Source organism: Muscardinus avellanarius (assembly GCF_963383645.1).
Source record: "Muscardinus avellanarius genome assembly, chromosome: 6".
Classification (NCBI taxonomy): domain Eukaryota; kingdom Metazoa; phylum Chordata; class Mammalia; order Rodentia; family Gliridae; genus Muscardinus; species Muscardinus avellanarius.
In genome coordinates, this window is record NC_137791.1 from 74,900,426 (window position 1) to 74,921,272 (window position 20,847).

Below are 20,847 nucleotides of genomic sequence, written 5' to 3' on the forward strand. Positions count from 1 at the left end.
AATTTTAAATTACTAAATTATGAGTAAAATGTCCTAAAATGATCACTTTTTGTTGTTATTGCTGTTGCTGTAGAATGAAAATTTCTGTTAGGCAAATACGTTGCTCCTTTACACTTGCTGGTACTTTTAAATACTGTGAGAAAGAAGCAAGCAGAGCCGTTGGAGAAGCCCTTCCTGGGAGTGGATTGTCTTCTTGGAGACTGTCATCTTGACTCAGTCATCTCCTCCACAGATCTTTAGCAGTGCCATTTCATAGTCCCCAGAAGTATCCGACTGCAGAGAATAGCACCAATGAGGAAGCACAAAAGTGAAAAGACCATAAGTGAATGAAATCCTACAACACTAGAGAATTTTCTTGGGTGTGAGACGCATGAGCTGTACCACTTATTAGTAAAAAGCACCTGCAATTTCATTATTGATTCATACCTTAGTGTGATTATGTTGCAGCTTGGCATTTTTAAAACAATGTATGATATTTAAATTCTTCATAATGCATTGCAATTAAATTTGAATTTGGGTTTAAAGATAAAATTTCAGCTATTGTATAATGTCCATCTCTGACAAAAATTTTCAAAACTGTAGTTTTAATAATAATACTTATCAAACACATCTATTTACTCTGGAGGCTGGGAGTGTATCTCAGTGATAGAGAATGTGCTTAATGTTCATGAGGCCCCGAGTTCAATTCCCAATACCAAAAAAAAAAAAAAAGACTTACTGTGTATTAACTATTAAACCCTTATAAAAGCTCTATGCAGTGTGTCAGGTATGCTCAGAATCCCCACTTAACAGATATTTAAAATGAGAAAAACAGAGGTTAGGATACTTGCCCCAAATCATTAAAAAAAAAAAAAAAATAGCAGCAGAAGCAGGATTCCAACCCAGGTAGCCTGGCTTCTTAACACCATGCCACACTTGTGAAATGCCCCACACCCCATAGTGTATGTTTAGCAGTTTCTCTTCCTTAGGCCAGCCAAAATAAGGCCTTGGCTCAGAAAAAAATACCATGTGAGGTTCAGGATTAGGGGACAGAGATATGTTTGCCATGTAAAATACTTCCTCAGAGGTAAAATTGGCTTTTAAGCTCAATTGCCTAAAATATTCACACATTTTAAAATTTTATTTAAAGAAGTCCATTTGTTTTATATTTGGAAAATCTGTTATTGGGAAAAATAATAGAGTAAATGGTCGTGTTGGAGGAAGTAATGAAGGCTCATTTAGTTAAGCATAACTTTCACATAAGGCACAATAGGCTTAATACATATTCTGTTGTATATAGATTTTAATTCTTCCACCACTGGCTTTCTTAAGTATTTCTCTGCATTCGTTCAAACTTCTGGCAGTCAGTGATACTCTAACTTTATATTAAAAGGCTTCTCCAAGCTGGGCGTGGTGGCGCACGCTTGTAATCCCCGCGCTTGGGAGGCAGAGACAGGAGGATCGCGCAGGTTCGAAGCCAGCCGCGCGCGCTGGCTTAGGAGACCCTGTTTCCAAATAAAAATGTAAAAATAGGTCTGGGAGTGTAGCCCGGAGGTAGAAGGGCTTCCAGGAACCCCAGTACCACCAAAAACATAAATAAAAATAAATAAATAAATAAAAAATAAAAATAAAAATAAATAAAAAATAAAAAGAGCTGGGATGTCAGTCAGAGATAGAATACCTCTGGGTTCAATCTCCAGTACCCAAAGCAAAACAAAACAAAATAAAACAAAACAAAAAAACACACAAAAAAACACCAGAAACCAGAAAATAAATATATAAATAAAAAGCTCCCTCTAGTCATCTTTGACATTCTACCAGTTAGTGAAGAAAATATATCCAAGTAGCTTACCACAAAGCTTTATATAAAATTCTGTTCTACTGTAGGGAAGAGTCCTTTCTTCTGACATTATATCTATCTGGTAGTTATATACCATTCTATTTATATGTCATTTTAGAAACTCTATTTTCCCCACACAAAAATTTTAAGGTGTTTTTAAAACCTTTGGGCATAATTTCTTCCATTCTAATTAAGCCATATCACTTGTTCTTAAGAAACTAAATGCTTTTGTTGGCCTATTCTCGGTGTGTGTGTGTGTGTGTGTGTGTGTGCGCGCGCGCACGCGCGCAGTATTGGGGGTTGAACCCATTCTAACTCCAGGCTATACTCTCAGTTTTACTTTATTGTGAAACAGGGTCTCACTAGGTTGCAGAAGGCCTCAATAGGTAGTTGAGGCTGGCCACAAACCTGCAATCCTCCTGTCTCAGCCTCCCAAATGCTGGGATTACAAGCCACCACACTCAGCTTTATATTTTATTTTGAGACAAGGTTTCACTAAGTTGCCTGGGCTGGCCTCCAGCTTGTGATCCTCTCTCAGCCTCCCGGGGTCACTGGGTTTAGGCATATGCCACTGTGCCCAGCTAAGATATCAGTTCGCTTTCTTTTGTAAATCGCTCTTCTCTTTTTTATGTAAAAAAAAAAAAAAAAAAAGACCAAGAATATCATGTCCCTCAAAAAAAAAAAAAATATTTTCTAGCCCTTATCTTACTTCTCCACCAGCAGGAAATAGCATGGTGTTCCTCTCGCCCTCCTGGAAACATTCTCTTTCCCTGGTTTCTATTCTACCACGTGGCCCTGGCTTTGCTTCCTTCCCCTGTGGCCCATCTGCCTCTGTCTTCTTTACAGGCTCCTCCTCTCCTGCCCAGCCATTAGATGTTGGTGATACTGAGTTCAGTTCTAAGCTTTCTTCTCCTGGCACTCTAGATTTTCTCCCTAGGGGACTTTCATCCCTGTCCAAAGGTTCAATAACATAATTCATTCTCAAAATATTTCTCATATCATTAATGGCCTAGCTGACATCTCCACTTATGTGTTCCAAAGACATCTCAGGCTCAGCACACACAAACCCCAATTCATGAACTTCTTCCAGATCCTCAAAGAGACAAAGTCCTAAAGCCTGACCCTCTTTCAGGGAATGGCACCACTTTCTGCTTCCCAACTTAGAATCCTGGGCTCCATCTTGCCAACCTTGCCTCAGTTCTCACACCAGTGTATCACACCAAGGTCGTAACTCCTAAACATCTTTTGAGCCCCTGCTTCTTTCTCTCTTTGCCTGACCACCAACCCAGTCATGGCTACCCCAAGATGATGATGGAATAGCCTCCTAGATCCTCACTCCCCGTCTCTTCTAGCTCTTGCCTAACTCATTCCCCCCAGTCATAGGGATTCTTCAATGTTCATGGCCCTTGTCTTGATTCAAACTCTTCAGTGGCAGCCCAGTACTCTTAAGGTGAAGACACAAATCCTTAAACATGGTCAGAATGGCCCTGCATGATCTGGTCCCTTCATCTTCACTTTTCATATGTGGCCCCTTCCAAGAGATCTTTTCATTAGCAATTCATTTGTTAGAAAGCACTATCAAATTTTTGCTTCTACAATTTTCGCCTTATTAATATCTACTCATTTTCCAGATCAGATAATAATTTTCTGTTAGTCAAGTTATTCTATTATATGATCTTTCAGCACAATGTCTCTTTTCTTTATACTCAACACAGTTGTAATTTTTGTATATATTGGTAACTATTTAAGAAGGTAAAATGTTACAGACTTCTGGGAAGATGGCGACAGAGAAAAGCGGGGCTTAAGAGCCCCGCTAACAACTAATCTCCATTACCACAAAATCAGCACCTTTCATAGCCAGAAAACACCATCACCAGAGAAACAAAAAAATCACCAGGCTCCAGAGAGAAAGCGGTCTGAGAACAGAGCTCAGAGCCACAGAGGAGATACACCGGCCTCACGCCTGAGGACGCGGCAGCAGCGCCATACTGCCGGCAGCAGTGGGGACTTCACCGGACGGCTACAGCAAGCCGAGGTGAGCCGCTGCGGAACAGCCAGGTGGGATTTCTCGCCGCAAGTAAAATCTAAAGCTCCCAGTGGCTGAGCTCAGAACACGCTGCAGAGATTCAGAGTGGAAATCAAAACCAAGAAGAAATACGCCAGCCTCATGGCCGAGGGCGTAGCAGCGGCACCATATTGCCACCGGCAGCAGCAGCACAGAATTCAGCGAGGCCAGTACAGCTACATCTGCGTACTCAAGAACAGTGAGGCAAATTGCGGGCCACAGAGGAGAAATCCCAGTACTGTACTCCCTGGGACTTGACCCAGTGGGGGAGGGGCGGTGGCAGAGATATCACACCATAGGAGAACGTGCAACCTGGCACCCCCCCACAGTCTAAAGCAGCCTCTATCGACTCTCTGGGTCGGAGACTCTGTGATACAACCTAGTAAAGGAGTAGTGGGGTCTGAGATACCACAGACTTGAGATCCAGAACACCTTAAGTGAAGTCATAGTGACCCAAGGGAAGAACCCAGAGAAGGCACAAACTTCCTAAATCATGGGAAAGAGGAATAATACTGGAGCAATGAATGCCCACAACCCCACAACATCAGAACCCGATAAAACTGAAAATCAGAGATTTCTAGAAGATCAAATCAGGAAAATAACTGTAGAAATAATAGAGGTGCTTCAAAAAGAACTCAGAGAGAGCCAAAAAGAGATAAAGGATGCAATTAATGAAGTAAAGGCCTCAATTCAAAGCACAAACAACCGATTAGAACACATGGAGAACAGAATCTCGCTCTTAGAAGATGATCATTCCAAAAATGAATGCATAGTTTCTAATCTAGGAAAAAATATCCGACAGCAGGAATCTGATATTGAAGAAATATGGGCCCATTTTAAGAGAGCTAACCTAAGATTAATTGGAATAGAGGAAGGAAAAGAAAGTGAAACCAAAGGGATCAACAATCTCTTCAAGGAAGTAATAGCAGAAAATTTTCCAAACATAGAGCAAGAGGTTGATACACAGGTCCAGGAAACTTATAGAACTCCCTTTAGACAGGATTGGAGAAGAGAATCCCCACGCCACATAATTGTCAAAATGACCAATGTGGAAGCCAAGCAGAGAATCTTAAAGGCAACAAAAACAAAGGGCCAAGTGACATTCAGAGGCAAACCAATTAGAATCACTCCAGACTTCCCAAACCAAGTTATGAGAGCCAGAAGGGCTTGGAGTAACATATTCCAAACTCTGAAAGAAAACAACTTCCAGCCAAAAATTTCCTACCCAGCAAAACTTTCTATCAAATTAGATGGAGAAATAAGAAGCTTCCATGACAAACAGAAACTGAAGGAATTTATGTCTTCAAAACCAGCGCTAGAGAAAATACTCAAAGAGATTAACTACAAAGAAGAAATAGGTAACACACACCAGAACCAGAGAAACAAGAGTTTCCATCCAACAGACAACTAAGATTGGTTATCTGTGGAGATTCATTATTTATGTTAGTCTTTTACCTATCTCTAAAGGGTATTGTTTGCCTTTATTGTTGTTAATTTTTAGGATTTCTAGTTGGAATACTAATATACCTTCAGATATAGCATTTGGAAATATTTTATCCCATTCTATTAGTAACTGTTAACTCTGTTTACATTGTCTTTGGATATACAATACTTTTTTTATTTTTTAGGGAGTTTGTATACTCTTCTGTTGCCTGTGCCATTGAAATCATATCCAAGAAATCACTGCCAATTTCAATGTTGTGAGGTTTTATGACCCAGATTTTCTCCTAAAAGTTTATAGTCTTAAGATTTATATTTAGGTCTTTTATCTATTTTGAGTTAATATTTGTATATGGGATTAGGTAAGGGTCCAACTTTATTCTTTTCCATGAGATTATTATGTTTCAACAATATTTAGTTAAAAGATTATTATTTCCACCACCAAATGTTCATGGAAACCTTGTCAAAAATAACTTGACAATATAGGGAAGAATTTAGCTCTAGGCTTTTATTTAACTCCAATGGTTTATATATCTGCCTTTAGAATAGTACTACACTGTTTCAATTATTGTAGCTTTATATGGTTTGAAATAAAAAAATATATATCTTCTAGCTTTGTTCTTTTTCAAGATCGTTTTGGGTATCTAGAGTCCATTTTCCATATTAGGATAGATTTTTTTTCTGAAAAATAAATATATAAATATATGATAGTTTCACCTAAAAAAATAGAAAAAAATATTCTCTGGTAAGAAAGAAAGTAAAAAGAAATATTGAAATGTTATCTTTAAGTCATCAAAAGCTTGGTATCAGACAAATGAAACTGTTATGTGAGATTATCATTTTTAATTTTGGATAAATTGCTATAATACTAGATGTCAACCACTAAGCCAAGCATGGGAGGGAGGGATGGGGAAAGAATGGGGTGGGGATCAGGTGGGGGCTGACTGGGCGATGTGTGCATGTATGTCTACAAAAGTTTGTATCCCACTATGATGTATGAATACAGTGCACCAATAAAAAAAAAAGGTTAAAAAAATAAGAAGGTAAAATGTCCCCCTTTTAATTAAAGAACCTGAAACCTGGCACATAATATGCATTTAATAATAAATATTTTTAATTGAATGAATGCAGTAAAATTTTCCTGAAGCACTTTTTAACTGACCTCATCTTGCCATTTGGGTTTTACTTCTCAGTATTTCCCCACAGTGGACCCGCCAGTCAAGCACGTGCCTCACTGCTTCTTTCCCTCTGGCTTCTCACTGTAGTTATGTTTTGAGAGCATTTATCTCTGGGACGCTGCTGCCCAGCAGAGCACCTGCTGCATGGGAGGGACTTGATGCATGCTGTTGACCTGAAAGGCAGGCTTAAAGCCGGGCGTGGTGGCGCATGCTTGTAATCCCCACGCTTGGGAGGCTGAGACAGGAGGATCGCACAGGTTTGAAGCCAGCCTCAGCTACTTAGTGAGGCTCTCAGCAACTTAGTGAGACCCTGTTTCCAAATAAAATATAAAATAGGTCTGGGAGTGTAGCTGGAGGTAGAGGGCCCCTGAGTTCCATCCTGAGTACCACAAGAAAGAAAGAAAGAAAGAAAGAAAGAAAGAAAGAAAGAAAGAAAGAAAGAAAGAAAGAAAGAAAGAAAGAAAGAGGGAAAGAAAGAAAGAATGAAAGAAAGAAAGAAAGAAAGAAAGAAAGGAAGGAAGAAAGAAAGGAAGAAAGAAAGAAAGAAAGAAAGAAAGGCTTAAGACCTCATGCTCTAAGAAACAGTTCTCATCTAATCCCAGACTTCTTTTCTATCAGTCCCAGTATTTCCACTAGTGAGTCTTTAATTATATGTACTTTCAATTATCATCTAGTTGGTTTTTCATGCCTCAAGCCTTTACATAGGTTATAAGTTTACTGAGAGTAGCTACTATATTTTTCCTTGATGAGCTCTATTTATTAGATAGGTATGTAATTTACTGACTAAGGAAACCTACTAAAAATGCAATTCCATCCAAGTTTCCTATTATATCTTCTTGTAAAATAAGGGAAGATACACATCCGCATTTCACTTTTGTTCTTTTTCTCCTTTTTTCCCACCAATTGTCACCTAAGAAATGCGTTAGCAAGCAAAAAAACATCTATGCTACAGGTCGAAGAAAGAAGACAGAACTAAAGGCTTCAGTGACAGAGAAGATGGAACACCAGCTCTTGGAATTCAGAAACTTCATCTGAAAAGACCCTGCTCGTCAGCAGTAAAAACACAACAAGATTACCCAATAATGTACATTAGGTGGTAGAAATGAAGGGGTTTATATTATTTCAAATCACAAACAAAACTCTTCAGTGATGGACTTTTCTTTTTATCAAACTACAAACAGTTTAAAGGTTTTCTAATGCGGTAAGTCTCAATTACGCAGACCACTGCGGGACTGAAAGCCATTGCTTAATTTAATGTTCTGGTTTGCTGAGGGTGAACTGAAAGCCCTCTTTGTGTGTCAACCTTATTACTGACAATTGTTATAAAATGGATGAGTCTACTTTTCTGCCTTGGTAAGTACAATGTGGTTAACGTTATTGAATCTTCCTCTGATGATTGAAACTATTCTAATGTGTCAGGATCGATTCAAATAAAATTGAGTGTGAATAGCTGATGAAATACATGCTAAGCCCCAGGCAGAGTCAGTTGCTTTTTTGAGTAAGTTCATGATTTCAACGTACCCATGCATCTTTTTTGACAAAGCTTTGGAGTAAAGCTATAGTTTAAAAGCAGAGAGAACTTTGGTGAACAAATCTGCTGCCTGATATTAATTTGATATCCATTCAAAAACCATTTTGGGCTGGGCGTGATGGTGCACGCTTGTAATCCCTGCACTTGGGAGGCTGAGACTGGAAGATCACACAGGTTTGAAGCCAGCCTCAGCTACTTAGTGAGGCTCTCAGCAACTTAGTGAGACCCTGTTTCCTAATAAAATATAAAATAGGTCTGGGAGTATAGCCCTGAGGTAGAAAGCCCCTGGGTTCCACCCCCAGTACCACTGGAAAAAAACAAACAAAACATTTTGAATCTGGACACAGATATGGTCCTAAGATGGCTTCCCAGAGGCCAGGCCAGGCCATCTGTGTCTGGCCAAGGGCAGCTCTCATGGGCCAGGTTGTAATGTGTGAAGGACCAAAGACTCCAGCTACTTGAAATGACACAGGAACAAGGTCTATGCCAGGCATCCATCCTTGGTGGCCGAGGCATCGCCTCCCTCAAAGCAGGGCTCCTGCCTCACAGGGGCCTGTGGAGAGGTAGCTACAAGGGAGGTAACCAAGGTAGGATCCACATGATGCACAAATGATCCTACCATCAGGCAGGGAGGTCTACATAGCAGGACTCCGCTCTCAGCTCTAGATTTGCACTGAGGAGCCAATGTTCTCCCTGGGTTGCTGGCCCTGCTCCCTCTGAGTCCAAGCTTGAACCTTTGGGAGTAGGAACCAGTGTTCTTCAACGCTGATTTCTCCACACATTCCATAGGGTGTATGTAGGTAAGAGCCATGCAGCCTGGGAAGCCGGCCATAAACTCCATCTTTTCCCCTAATCAGTGTGACCCTGGGGGCTGGGACAATTGGACAACCTTGTTTAAGCTCAGCCTTCTGCTTCAGAGAACCAGCTTGGACTCCTACTCTCTATCACTCATTTACTGCAGACTTTCATATGGCACCTGGAGGCTGAAGTAGAAAAATGAATCCATGCAAGACTGCCAGGCAGGTCTGAGGCTAGACCCTTAGTTTGTCATTTATTGACCAGTTGCCATCTCCCCATTGACACTGCAGCTCTGAACCATGACTTCAGAGTGTGGAACTTTCAGGACAGAAGCTTCTCGCACAATTTTCTCCATTCTTACTTCCTTATTAATTCTAATAATGTATGATTTATTTGGGCTTTCTATGACTATAATTACATCAGTTGAAACCCAAGAAAAACAAAGATTGGTTCCACTCTTTAAGACAGAAAAGGAGTATAACACATTTTTGAAAGATTATCATCTAGAATGACTGAAACATAATTGGCTTTCTTTATAGTAACAAAAACTATTAAAGATTGATAAATTAAGAATTTGAACATCTGCACTGGGGAAAAACACCTTCAGCCAAGGCAAAAATTAAATGATAAACTGAAAAAACATTTACAGAGACAAAAAGCTGATCTATGTTACATGAATAGAAGCCTTAGAAGTTGACCAAAGAGGAAGGAAACCAAGAAGGAAAATGGCTAAGAACAGAGAAAGATACAACACAGAAAAAGGAAAGCAAATGGCATTTTAAAACATGAAACTATGTTCAGCCTCACTGAGACTAACAAAAATGTAGACTAAAGCCACATTGAGGCACAATTCCTCGCCTCTCGGCTTGCGAAAACACAGAATGGTTGTATGTGGATTGAGAGCACCCCTCCATTGCAAGGCCAGAGACATAAGGACTCATATGTTCCTATGGAGGTGGAAAATGCAGGTCAAGCGGTAATATTTGCAAAACTTTAAAATGCATTTTTATAAGTCTAAGTGATCCCACATCTGGGGATTTATCCCATAGACAAACTTAGGCCTAATGAGATTGTATCTGCACACAGCAGCACTGTTTATAATAGGAAGCAACTGGACACATTTGCTGATGTTACTGGTACAAATATATAAAGAATAGGATAATAAAATGCTAAAAATAAAATAGGATGCTAAAAATGAGAAAGCTTCTAGCCGGATGTGGTGGTGCATGCTTGTAATCCCAGTACTTGGGAGGCTAAGACAGGAGGATCCGGGCTCATGGCAAGCCTCAGCTATGTAGTGAGATCCTCTGCAGCTTAGTGAGACTCTATTTCAAAAATAAAATAAAAAATCAGGCTGGGGGTGTAGCTGGGAGGCAGAATGCCCCTGGGTTCAATCCCCAGGACCACACACACACACAAAAAAAATGAGAAAGCTTCTTATACACCAAGTGAAGTGGAAAGAACTGAATCTGCAGAATCATTCTATATTTCACGTAGAACAAAGAGGAAGTTTACTTTTGTTGTTGTTTGTGGTTCTGGGTATTGAACACAGGGCCTTGCACAAGCACTGTACCATTCAGTTATACCCCAGCCCACCAAGACAAAATTTAATATATTTTTCTTTTATTATATTTTCTTAAACACTGAACAAAATAAAAACACTGCAGTATAAACAATAGTTGAACAACTTGCACATGCATTCACAAAAGAAGAAACATTCATGACCAGTAAAACTGAAAAAAAAAAAAAGTTGAGTGCCTATTATATGCCTGGGAGTTTAGAGCTGAAAATAGTCACTACCTTTAAGGAATATTTTGCTGTAACTATTTCAAACTCAGGAAACTTACTTACATATTGACCAGGACAGAGAACTCTTAAGTCATGTGTTTTAATGTTTTAAGGAATATAAGAAACGATGGTAAGAAGGACAAAATCTTTTATGCTATTATTATTATTATTATTATTATTATTATTATTATTATTATTATTTGGTATTGGGGATGGAACTCAGGGGCATTCTATCTCTGAGCTACACCCCCAGCCCTAATATTTATTCTTTATTTTGAAACAGGGTCTCACTGAGTTGCAAAGGGCCTCACTAAATAGCTGAGGTTGTCTGCGAACCATGATCCTCCTTTCTCGGCCTCCCAAATGCTGGGATTACAAGTGTGCGCCACCACACCCGACTTTTATACTACTTTTAAGAGAAGACTTACTTTAATTGCTGAATATAGGGAATAGCCATAATGCTTCTTGAACTCTGCTCGAATGTCCAAGAGGTCAATTTCTGATCTGGAAACCATTATTCGGTTCAGTGTAAACTCATCAGTTCCAGCACCCTGTTAAGAAACGCATGTGTTCACACATGTCTATCTCATTGGTAGCAAAACCACATATAGATCTATATTCAGATAATGGTGCACAAAACACTCAACTACTGGTACTTCACTAATCTATCACCAAATGTTGAGCCCCTTACTCTGAAATGCTAAATGCTGAAGAATATAGAAGAGATAGCATAACTTTCAAGTGTTTAAAGGATACAGGCAAGAAAACAGGCCATTGCAAAATGTGCTGGCATATGGGAACTACTAGGTGTCATGGAGGCACAAATTAGGGCGTGGTCCAAGAAAGTTAAGGATTGGGAAAGGCCTGGCCAAGAAAGTGACATTAACACTGAGGTATAGATAGTGAAGCGAGGGAAGGAGGAGTGGGCACATATATAGAGAAAAATAATGTTCTTTTTTGTGTGTGTGGTGGTACTGGAGTTCCTGGAAACCCTTCTACCTCCAGGCTACACTCCCAGACACCTATTTTTTATATTTTTATTTGGAAACAGGGTCTCTTAAGCCAGCGAGGCTGGCTTTGAACCTACCAGATCCTCCTGTCTCCGCCTCCCAAGAGTGAGGATTACAAGGGTGTGCCACCAGGCCCGGTGAAAATAACGTTCTAATAGAGGATATTATGTGAGAGAAGGTTAGGGCAAGAAAGCGCGCCACATTCAATGACACAAAGATAATGAGGCATAGAGAGATGTGTATGGAAAAGCCAGGCCCTGTTAACCATGAAATGTCTCCCAAATATGGAGAACCATAACAATATTCTACACATGAGAATGTTGTCAAGATTAAATTATACTTGTGATTTCATAAGTTCACTTTGGCTGCAATACAAGGAGCAGATTATAGGGTAGAAGCAAAATCAGATGAGGGAATAAGATAGAGCCGGTAGGACCCATCTGGAGGTGATCATAGTAATAAACAAAAGAGATGAGCCGGGCATGGCGGTGCACGCTTGGGCGTGGTGGCACAGGCTTGTAATCCCAGCATTCGGGGGCTGAGACCGGAGGATCGTGGTTCACAGACAGCCTCAGCTACTTAGTGAGGCTCTCTGTAACTTAGTGAGACGCTGTTTCAAAATAAAGAATAAAAAATAGGGCAGGGGGTGTAGCTCGAAGGTAGAATGCCCCTGGGTTCCATCCCTAGACCCTCAGGGAAAAAAAAAAAAAGAGATGATGTTGAACTGATTGGAATGATAGCAGCAAGGAACAGAAAGGTTTTTATTACATAGGTGGATTGACCAAATATTGACATATCATTTCAGGATAATGGAGAAGGAAATTTAAAACCTCCAGCTGAGCAGTTAGGTGCATGCTGACTCCAGCTGTTGGTGCACGCATCAAATGCTCAGTGAGCACTCACTGACTTCCTGCAGGCAGCACAGACTGTATCTCAGTCCTCGTGGAGTTCATGTTCCAATAGATGGAGACAGACGGTAAAGTAAATCAACTATTTGTATAAGTAAACGTTAATGAGAATTACAAAGAAAATAAAGTAGGCAGATGGCATGGAGCGTGTAACAGAAAGTGGGCGGAGGGACATGGCGGTGTCACCAGGGAAGACCTCTTCAGGAGAGGACATTGAGCTGCGACCTGAGAGGGTGAGCAGGAGCCAGCCACAGACAGATGTGGAGGAAGGGCTCTGCAGGGACCGAGGACCGCACCTGCAAGGATGCCCAGTGGGCAATAGTCAGGAATGGAGAGAGGGCAGAGGTGGCCGCAGCCTGTGGACACGGCTGGGAGGAGCAGGTGAGCTCTCATCAGAGCTGCCCACTGAAGGACTGACGCAGGAGGGGACCGGCTTGGGGTGGGGCTGAGGCGAGGGAAAGCAGTGTTCACTTGGACATCCTTTTGAAGGTACAGGTGAAACCACAGGAAATGGCCAGTAAAGAAATCCAGGTAAGCATCTTCTACGTACCAGGCCCTGTCCTAGGGCCTGGATACATACAGGAGCATGAGTCAAGATGCTCATTAGCTAGCAGGGAAGACAGACAAGAACACGCAGGGTTACGACAGCCTGTAAAGTTGCTGACTCATCTTGGTTTATTTTCAGCAAGGCCACTTCCCAAAGGCGCCAGATATCCTGGGTTAAGCCTGAGGCTGGGCAGTCTGAACCAAGCCCTCCTGCCTATGCTGACTGTGGAGTGAGGGGAATAATTTAGCCACTACTTCACTGTAGCTGCCTCTGTATTGATTGGAATACTCAGTATCAACCTGCGAGACAAATTAGGAGACAAATTAACTACAAAAGGGAACTCATCAAAGTGGAAAGGAACAGGACATTCCACCAATATTGAGCGCTATTTTGATATTCTCCTTGACAGATGTTAAGAATGCACATAAAATTTCCAGACTCACCTTCAAAGCGTGATGCAGTCTTTCAGCTAAAAAGGCGGGCATGTTCCTCGCACAATGAACTGTTATAAAAAGCAAAGCAACAATTGGCTTCACTTAATAGAAATTGGGTTAATCTATAGTAATATGTTTTTAAAAAAAGAGTCTTCGGCTCATTATACCACTCTCCCCCTTCCCATTGCTGGCTTTTATTTAGAATGAAAGGCTGCTTAACCTGAATTTCAAAGCTTTATTATGTCATATTTGCACAGAACTTTAGCGTGATAATTATCTTCAGCCATGGGGAAAATAAAATCACCTGCCAAAGAAACTCCTACGGTGTCTGACTCATCTCTCCATCCCAGACACACTGAACACCTACGCTTACACCAAGAATTCCCTGGGGTGCTCCGTCACTCAGGCTAGCATCCTTGGTTACTGATGAATAACTTGGGCCTAATAACTGCAGAGATGTGGCTCAAAATAACTCATTAGGTGAGAGGGGGCACTAGAGTTCAGCTGAAATCCATTCTTCCCCATACAAGGGTTTTCTTTTAAAATAAGTGGACTATGATGTATAGGCTGATTAGAGTAACTATATAAGAACGGGTGCCTGTCATTTAAATTCAATTATCTAAAAAATACTGTTATCTTCAAATAATAAGTAAGCCAGAAATATAACCAGAGAAAGGAAACTGACAGAAACTAGGAGCAAATTTATTATCTTTTAAATAACATGAAAAAAGTCTATGGGGAACAAACCTGTTTACTGCAGCACAATTATTTTTATATAAAATTAAATATATTTTAATATATTTATGCATTATTTTGTTTTGTTTTGTTTGGGAGCACCAAGGATTGAACCCAGAAGCATTCTACCTATGAACTATACTTCTAGCTCTATTTTATTTTTTATTTATTTATTTATTTTTGTGGATCATGTTGAAAATGGCTTACATGCAGACTGTGTTATTTTTTATTTTGAAACAAAGTTGCACCAAATTGCTAAGGGCCTTGCTCAGTAACTGAGGCTGAATTCAAACCTGTGATCCTCCTGTTTTGGGCTTCCAAATACTAGGATTACAGATGTGCAACAATACTTCTGGTTTACATATTATTTTTACATAAAATAAAAATATTCTTTAATTATTTTTATAATCTCAAGTGATCTATGGAGATAAATGAGACAAAACGTGATGGATGTCTTTGGATCTCGGAACAAGAACAAGTCTGTCTTGACGTCCTCACAGTGGCTTATGGACTCTCTTAGGACAGCTTAAAAGACTTGGTTTGTTTAAGTGATTTAAGGGAAATAAAACCAAGAAAACTATTGCATGTGAAGTTCTCTGACAAGAAATCAACCATCTCGATGCTACCTAAATTTTCCCAAACTCATATTAAGTAAACCTTAATAATTTGATTCAAACTTATCATAACCCTTTTTTCTCCTATTCAACTTTACAATCACCCCTCAACTAGATTTGGGCAATCCTCTCTCTCTATAATTCTTTCTCTCCCTTTAGCTTGTTCTCCACATGCTCGTCAATGCCCAGTCTTGTTCGTCCTGTCTGAACACGTGGGCAGCGGCAGTATATTTCAGTGGTAAGGAGGCCTGTCTTAGCACCTCAGCGTGTCTAAGCGTCTCAGGTAGGCAAATGTGGGGAGTCTGTTTGAGTTAACTGCTGTGACCAAGGATTCACAATTGCTCATTTCCTTACCTCTTCATGGCCCTGACCCAACTCAGTCAGGCCTCTTTCTTCCCCTGGACCACTGAACTTTGGCTTGTCCCCCAACACCAAGCAAGCACTGAGATGAGGACGTGCCTCAAGTCAGCATATCTCAAGAACCAGCTGACCAAGGGAGACACATGCTCTTTCAAACCCCAGTGACCCGCTGATCCAGCTCCCCTTCAGAGTCCCTGTGGGCCTGCTTCTCCCTCCCTAGAAAAGCAAAGACCTTCCTGTCTGATTCCAAGACTCTTGCATATTTCTGAGAGCAAAGTGTTCTCCCTATTATAACAGTCTTTTTGAATAAAGCCTCTCTTTTTTAAGTCTGGATTTGATTTTATTTGACAACTAGTAGGTTCCTATTATATAATTCCAAAATGATACAGCTCAAATGGGTTTTCCTGTTGAACACAAGGTGTTGACATATTGTATTACATTCCTTGTATATGAAATATCCATACTAGTTAAATTTATGGAGACAGAAAATAGATGAATGGTTGCCAGAGCCTGGGAGTTAGGGGTGCTGGGAGTGATGGCCAATGGGGACAGGCCTTCTATGGGGGCTGATCAAAACATCCTAGACTTAGATTGTGATAAGGATTGCAAAACTCTGTAAATAGATTAAAACGCACTGAATTGTACATTTTAAAGGGGAAATTTTATTGTATGTAAGTTATAACTCAATAATAAAAATATTTTAAATGTTTTATTCCATTGGTAGAATGATTCAGAGAATGAGCTAGAGTATAGCTCAGAGGTAAAATACCCCTGGGTTCAGTCCCCAGTATACACACACACACACACACACACACACACACACACACACGACTTAGTTTCATTTTTCTTGGCTTAACTTTTTTTGGGATGGAACCCAGGGGCGTTCAACCTTCGAACTACACCCTCTGCCCTATTTTTAAATTCTTTTTATTTTAAAACAGTGTCACTAAGTTGCAGAGGGCATAACTAAGTAGCTGAGGCTGTCCGTGAACCACAATCTTCCAGTCTCAGCTTCCTGAATGCAGGGATTACAAGCATGTGCCACCAAACCTGGCTAACTTTTAATATTTTTATAAGTCAAGATTTTGTTTGTTTGTTTGTTTGTTTTTTGCCTTTTGATTGGCGCCCTATCACTGCCATGGAAGAGAGGTTAAGAAGGGAACTGACAAGTTGGAGGAAGCCCTTAGAATGCAGCTTGGAACTCAGAGGTTACTTGTTCTCTGGTATATATTCTATCATTTACTTTAAAATACTTTAGCATAGACTGTGTCCAGTCTGTGTCTACACTGCAACACATCCAAGTGGCTGTGCTTGTCGCAGACTATGGTGCCTAAAGGCCTGTAGTAGAAACCAAGTGCTGTCTTATCCTCTGTGTGACCAGGTGACAACACCAGGTGATTTCTTTGTACCTTGGGTTTCCTATCTCTACCAAGGGGATAATAGTACCTACTTCATAGGATTGTTATGAGTTTTAAATGAGTTAATATTTTTAAGGGGTTTGGCACAGTGCCCAGCGTGGTAAATTATTTCAAAATATAATTGGGAGTTCAACCTTCAGGGATGGGAATTCACTTTTTTTTTTTTTTCAGTACTGGGGATGGAACCCAGGGACATGCTACCTCTGAGCTATACCCCAGCCCATTTTTTTATTCTTTATTTTGAAACAGGGTCTCACTGAGTTGCAAAGGGCCTCACTAAGTAGCTGAGGCTGTCTGCAAAACGCGATCCTTCTGTCTCAGTCTCCTAAGTACTGGGATTACAAGCATGTGCCTGGCTTGGGAGTTCACATTTGAATGATCAATCCCAGGCTCACCTTCAGGGGAAATAACCCTGGATTACCTTAGTAACATAGTAACACCAGAGGTGCTAGGAGTTACTGTGATGGATGCTAGAAACACTTCACATGATGGGTACAGTCTGGGTATTCCCACCCTGGCACTAATGGAGAAGGAACCTGCCCTAAGCTCAGTGACCACGCTAAATTGGAGTAGCTTAAGATTGTGAACAATTCTAGTGTGCATACAAGCACTTCACAGATTTGGTTGCCTGACTCCTGATCAGAAGGTTCGAGAATCCTGCCTTCAAGCAGTGTCTTTATCCCCTTGAATGCGCTTTTCTTGCAAGATGCCCTCTTGGTGCTGAGACTGATGAGAACTTCTTGCTGTATGATTGTTTCTGACCACCTGTTACTGCACATGTCTATAGAGAAACAGATTTAGCCCAAAACTTACTTTTATTTTTTTACATACTCCCTGCTTACTCAACCAAGGAGGGAGAGACCTGGAGCTCTGACCTTGGTTCCACTTTGGGAGGCCATGGGCATCTTCCGGAAATAAGCAAATGTAGTAAAATACCAAATTGGCTTTGGTCTTAGTTTTCAACAAAGCCAATAAAAATGTCAGTATAAATATAATATTCCAGCTCTCAAGGAGTCTACAGTCTAAACATGGTGACAAGCCAAATACAAATTTAAAAGTCAAAATAAGAGGTAAAAAGATAACCTCTTCATGCATCATTTAACAGTATTTGTCAATTGTCCTGTGGTTTATGCTGGGGGCTGTGGGGCACATAGAGATGGATCAGTGGCGATTCTTACATGAAAGGAGCTCACTTTGACATTGAGTTAAAAGAAGTGCAAACTAACTCCATTTATTAGCACTCAAGAGCTTACCTATGGCCAGCAGTAAGTCTTCAAAATGCCCAGATAATTCTCCTTTAATGCTGTCCTCGATGTCCTTCTGGCTAATATTTCTGTATTCATCAAATGCTAAAAAAGGAATACCATAAAAATATTTAAAGCATCCCAATTGACCACACTGGAGTGTATCTCAGCTTTTTTTATTTGATATGCTGCAGATCAAATAGCAAGCTCAAAAACTGCTTCTTCAGACCCTCAAAATTCGAGCACAATAAAACCTAAACTTCATAGGCCATTTTTCTTCAACGACCTCTCTCCCCTCCTCCTAGGTTGAAATGTTTAAAATAGCCTGAATAGTTAAATGATAAACAATTTACCTATGCTATTTCTTAAATTAAAGAAATAATGCTGTCATCGTTAGTCCAACAACATGTTTTATCAGCTAAAGAAATCCGTGTGTGTGTGTGTGTGTGTGTGTGTGTGTGTGTGTGTGTTAATAGTAATTGAACCCAGGGGAATGTTACCTCTGAGCTACATCCCCAGTACTCCCCCCCCCCATTTATTTTGGTTTTATTTTGCTTTAAAACAAGGTCTTGCCAGGTTGCTGAGCGTCTCACTGTGCTGCTGAGGTTTTCCTTGAACCTAAAATTCTCCTGTCTCAGTCTCCCAAGTATTGGGATTATAGGCATGTGCCACAACACCCAGCTTAAAGAAATCTGATTTATGAAGATTTCTTAGTGCTGAATGATACATTCTCCAAGGCAGTACGGCCTACTTGACACCCACCAGCAGGCATTTGAATTTTTTGATAAGTATTTGCCTCAAGCAAAACCTGTACCTATGTCACCAAGTACACAGGCAGATCTTGTATACCACCAAGTAAATATTTTTTTTCTAAGTAAATTTTGAATAGAAATTTTGAGAAGAGATCTAGGATCATGTGATTTTGTTTTTGAGGCAAAAACATGCATCAAGCAATTATATTACCATTATTTTATAAGATCAATAATTTCCCAAATAACAGAAGGATAATCTCAGAATTAGAAAGCCATGGTAATACGTGTGAGTTCCCTCACTCTTTCATCAACTTTACGTAAGGCTAGTTGTGTATGTGGCTCCCTCTAAATGGGCACCTGGACGCCACGGTCAGAGATGTCCATGGTAAAGAGAGGTCCAGACTTCTATTGTTCACACACAGCTCAGGAAGAAGCATGAGTGAGAGGCAGGTCCTCAGCTGAAAAAGCTGAGCATCAGTCAGTATTAATTAATCAGCACAAAACTGTGTGCAATGCCTGGCTTCTCTGGGAAGTGGCTGTCTAGGGAGAGGAAAGCAGTAATCAGCCGGGCTCCTCAGCCCACAGACACAGGCCTCTGTGCTCTCCCCAGAGGGAGGGACCCTCTGCTTCTCCTGCTATTTCTGTTCCCAGCTGTTCCTCACTGGATAATCTACTGAGTCTTTATGGGGAAACAAAAGAGGAGCTTCAATACTGCCTTGAGTTAAAATATAGCTTTTCCATGTTGTTTCCTTAAATGTTTATACATAAGCTGGAACAGACTTTACCACTTTTTAACTTCATTTTCCAGAACCCCAAAAATGTTGGCAAAAACAGTATGAGACCAGAAAGGACTGTGAGTCCATACTCAGTTTCAGTTGAGGAAAGCTCCGTAAACACAGGATCTCAGTGAATTTATCTTCATCTGTACCCCATTTGTTCTCGCCAGCATCATAGAGGATCTGTTGATGCAGGGACGAAGATGTACATATTATTGGACACAATTCTCTCTCTTTTTGAGGGAGTGGGATGAGAAGAGGAGGAGCTTTACTATATTTTAGAGGTTGGTAAGATCACCTATTTTCTAAAACTCTCACTTTTAGCAGATCAGGAATCTGAAGGTCAAAGGGGCAAAAGTCAAGGGTCAAGGGAAATTATCACTATTATTGGAGAAGGAAGAGGCTGGGTCAACCCTCAGTCTGGTGAGCCCCGGTTACCAGACTTCTGTCTCAGACAAAAAAATGAGAGAATAGCCCCAGATGGTATCCTCTTACTCTCTACCCCTTAGCCTTTTTTTTTTTTTTTGGTGTTGAGAATTGAACTCAGAGTTGTTCTACCTCTGAGTCAAACCCACAGCCTGTTTTATTTTTATTTTTGAAACAGGGTCTTGCCAAGTTGCTGAGAGCCTTGCTCAATTACTGAGACTGGTCCTGATCTTGTGATCTTCCTGTCTCACTCTCCCAAGTACTAGGATTATAGGTATGTGCTGTCATACCTGGCCACTCTATTTCTTTTTACTGAAATACAAAAGCTATCAAGGGGAGAATAGTTCGAGGGAGATATTTTCTTCACTCTATTACTGACCTGGGCATCTTTTTTGGCCAGATGTTCATCCACTTTCAGACTTTCATCTCTTCTACCCTAAAAAGGGATTAAAAAAAAAAGTAAGTTCTTTGAGGACAGAGATCTACTACTCAGTACAATCAGCAGAACATCTTGGTGGCTTTTCCTCCAATGGAGGCCACAGAGCAGAGAAGAACTGAGCACTCTGGGCTGCAGAACCTGCTCTGCCACTGACTAGGCATGAAATTTGTAGCAAATCACACAAACTTTGTAACCTTGATCTCCTCTGAAAACTCAAAGGCTGCTAAAAAGATAAAAAGAAGTGCCACAGACTAAGAAAATGTTTATAAAACATATCTGATAAAGGATGCATAACAAACATATATAAAGAACTTTTAAAAACTCAGCAAGAAGAGAAACAAACCAGTTAAAATGTGAGCAAAAGATCTGAGTAGACACCTCACCAAAGATTGACAGATGGCAAGAAAGCACATGAAGAGATGCTTATTAGGAGACTGCATATTAAAACAGTAAGATATAGCCACAGAAGGTAGCACAGGCCTCTAATACCACTACTTGGGAGGCTGACAGGAGGATCACAGGTTCAAGGCCAGAAAGACCCTGTTTCAAAATAAAATAAAATGAG

At 40.4% G+C, this 20,847-nt stretch overlaps 1 protein-coding gene across 1 annotated transcript in view; it reads right to left on the reverse strand.

Moving 5' to 3' along the window:
- Positions 1-213: 213 nt before the first annotated feature.
- The window catches only part of ANXA3 (annexin A3), a gene marked incomplete at both ends in the record, with an annotated part of 60,740 nt that continues 40,106 nt past the window's right edge, over positions 214-20,847 (reverse strand). The window contains 6 exons of the mRNA XM_080697384.1: positions 214-273; positions 11,048-11,170; positions 13,528-13,586; positions 17,899-17,994; positions 19,507-19,600; positions 20,223-20,279. Coding sequence (XP_080553510.1) covers positions 214-273; positions 11,048-11,170; positions 13,528-13,586; positions 17,899-17,994; positions 19,507-19,600; positions 20,223-20,279 — 489 coding nt within the window. The remainder of the gene's footprint in view (positions 274-11,047; positions 11,171-13,527; positions 13,587-17,898; positions 17,995-19,506; positions 19,601-20,222; positions 20,280-20,847) is intronic.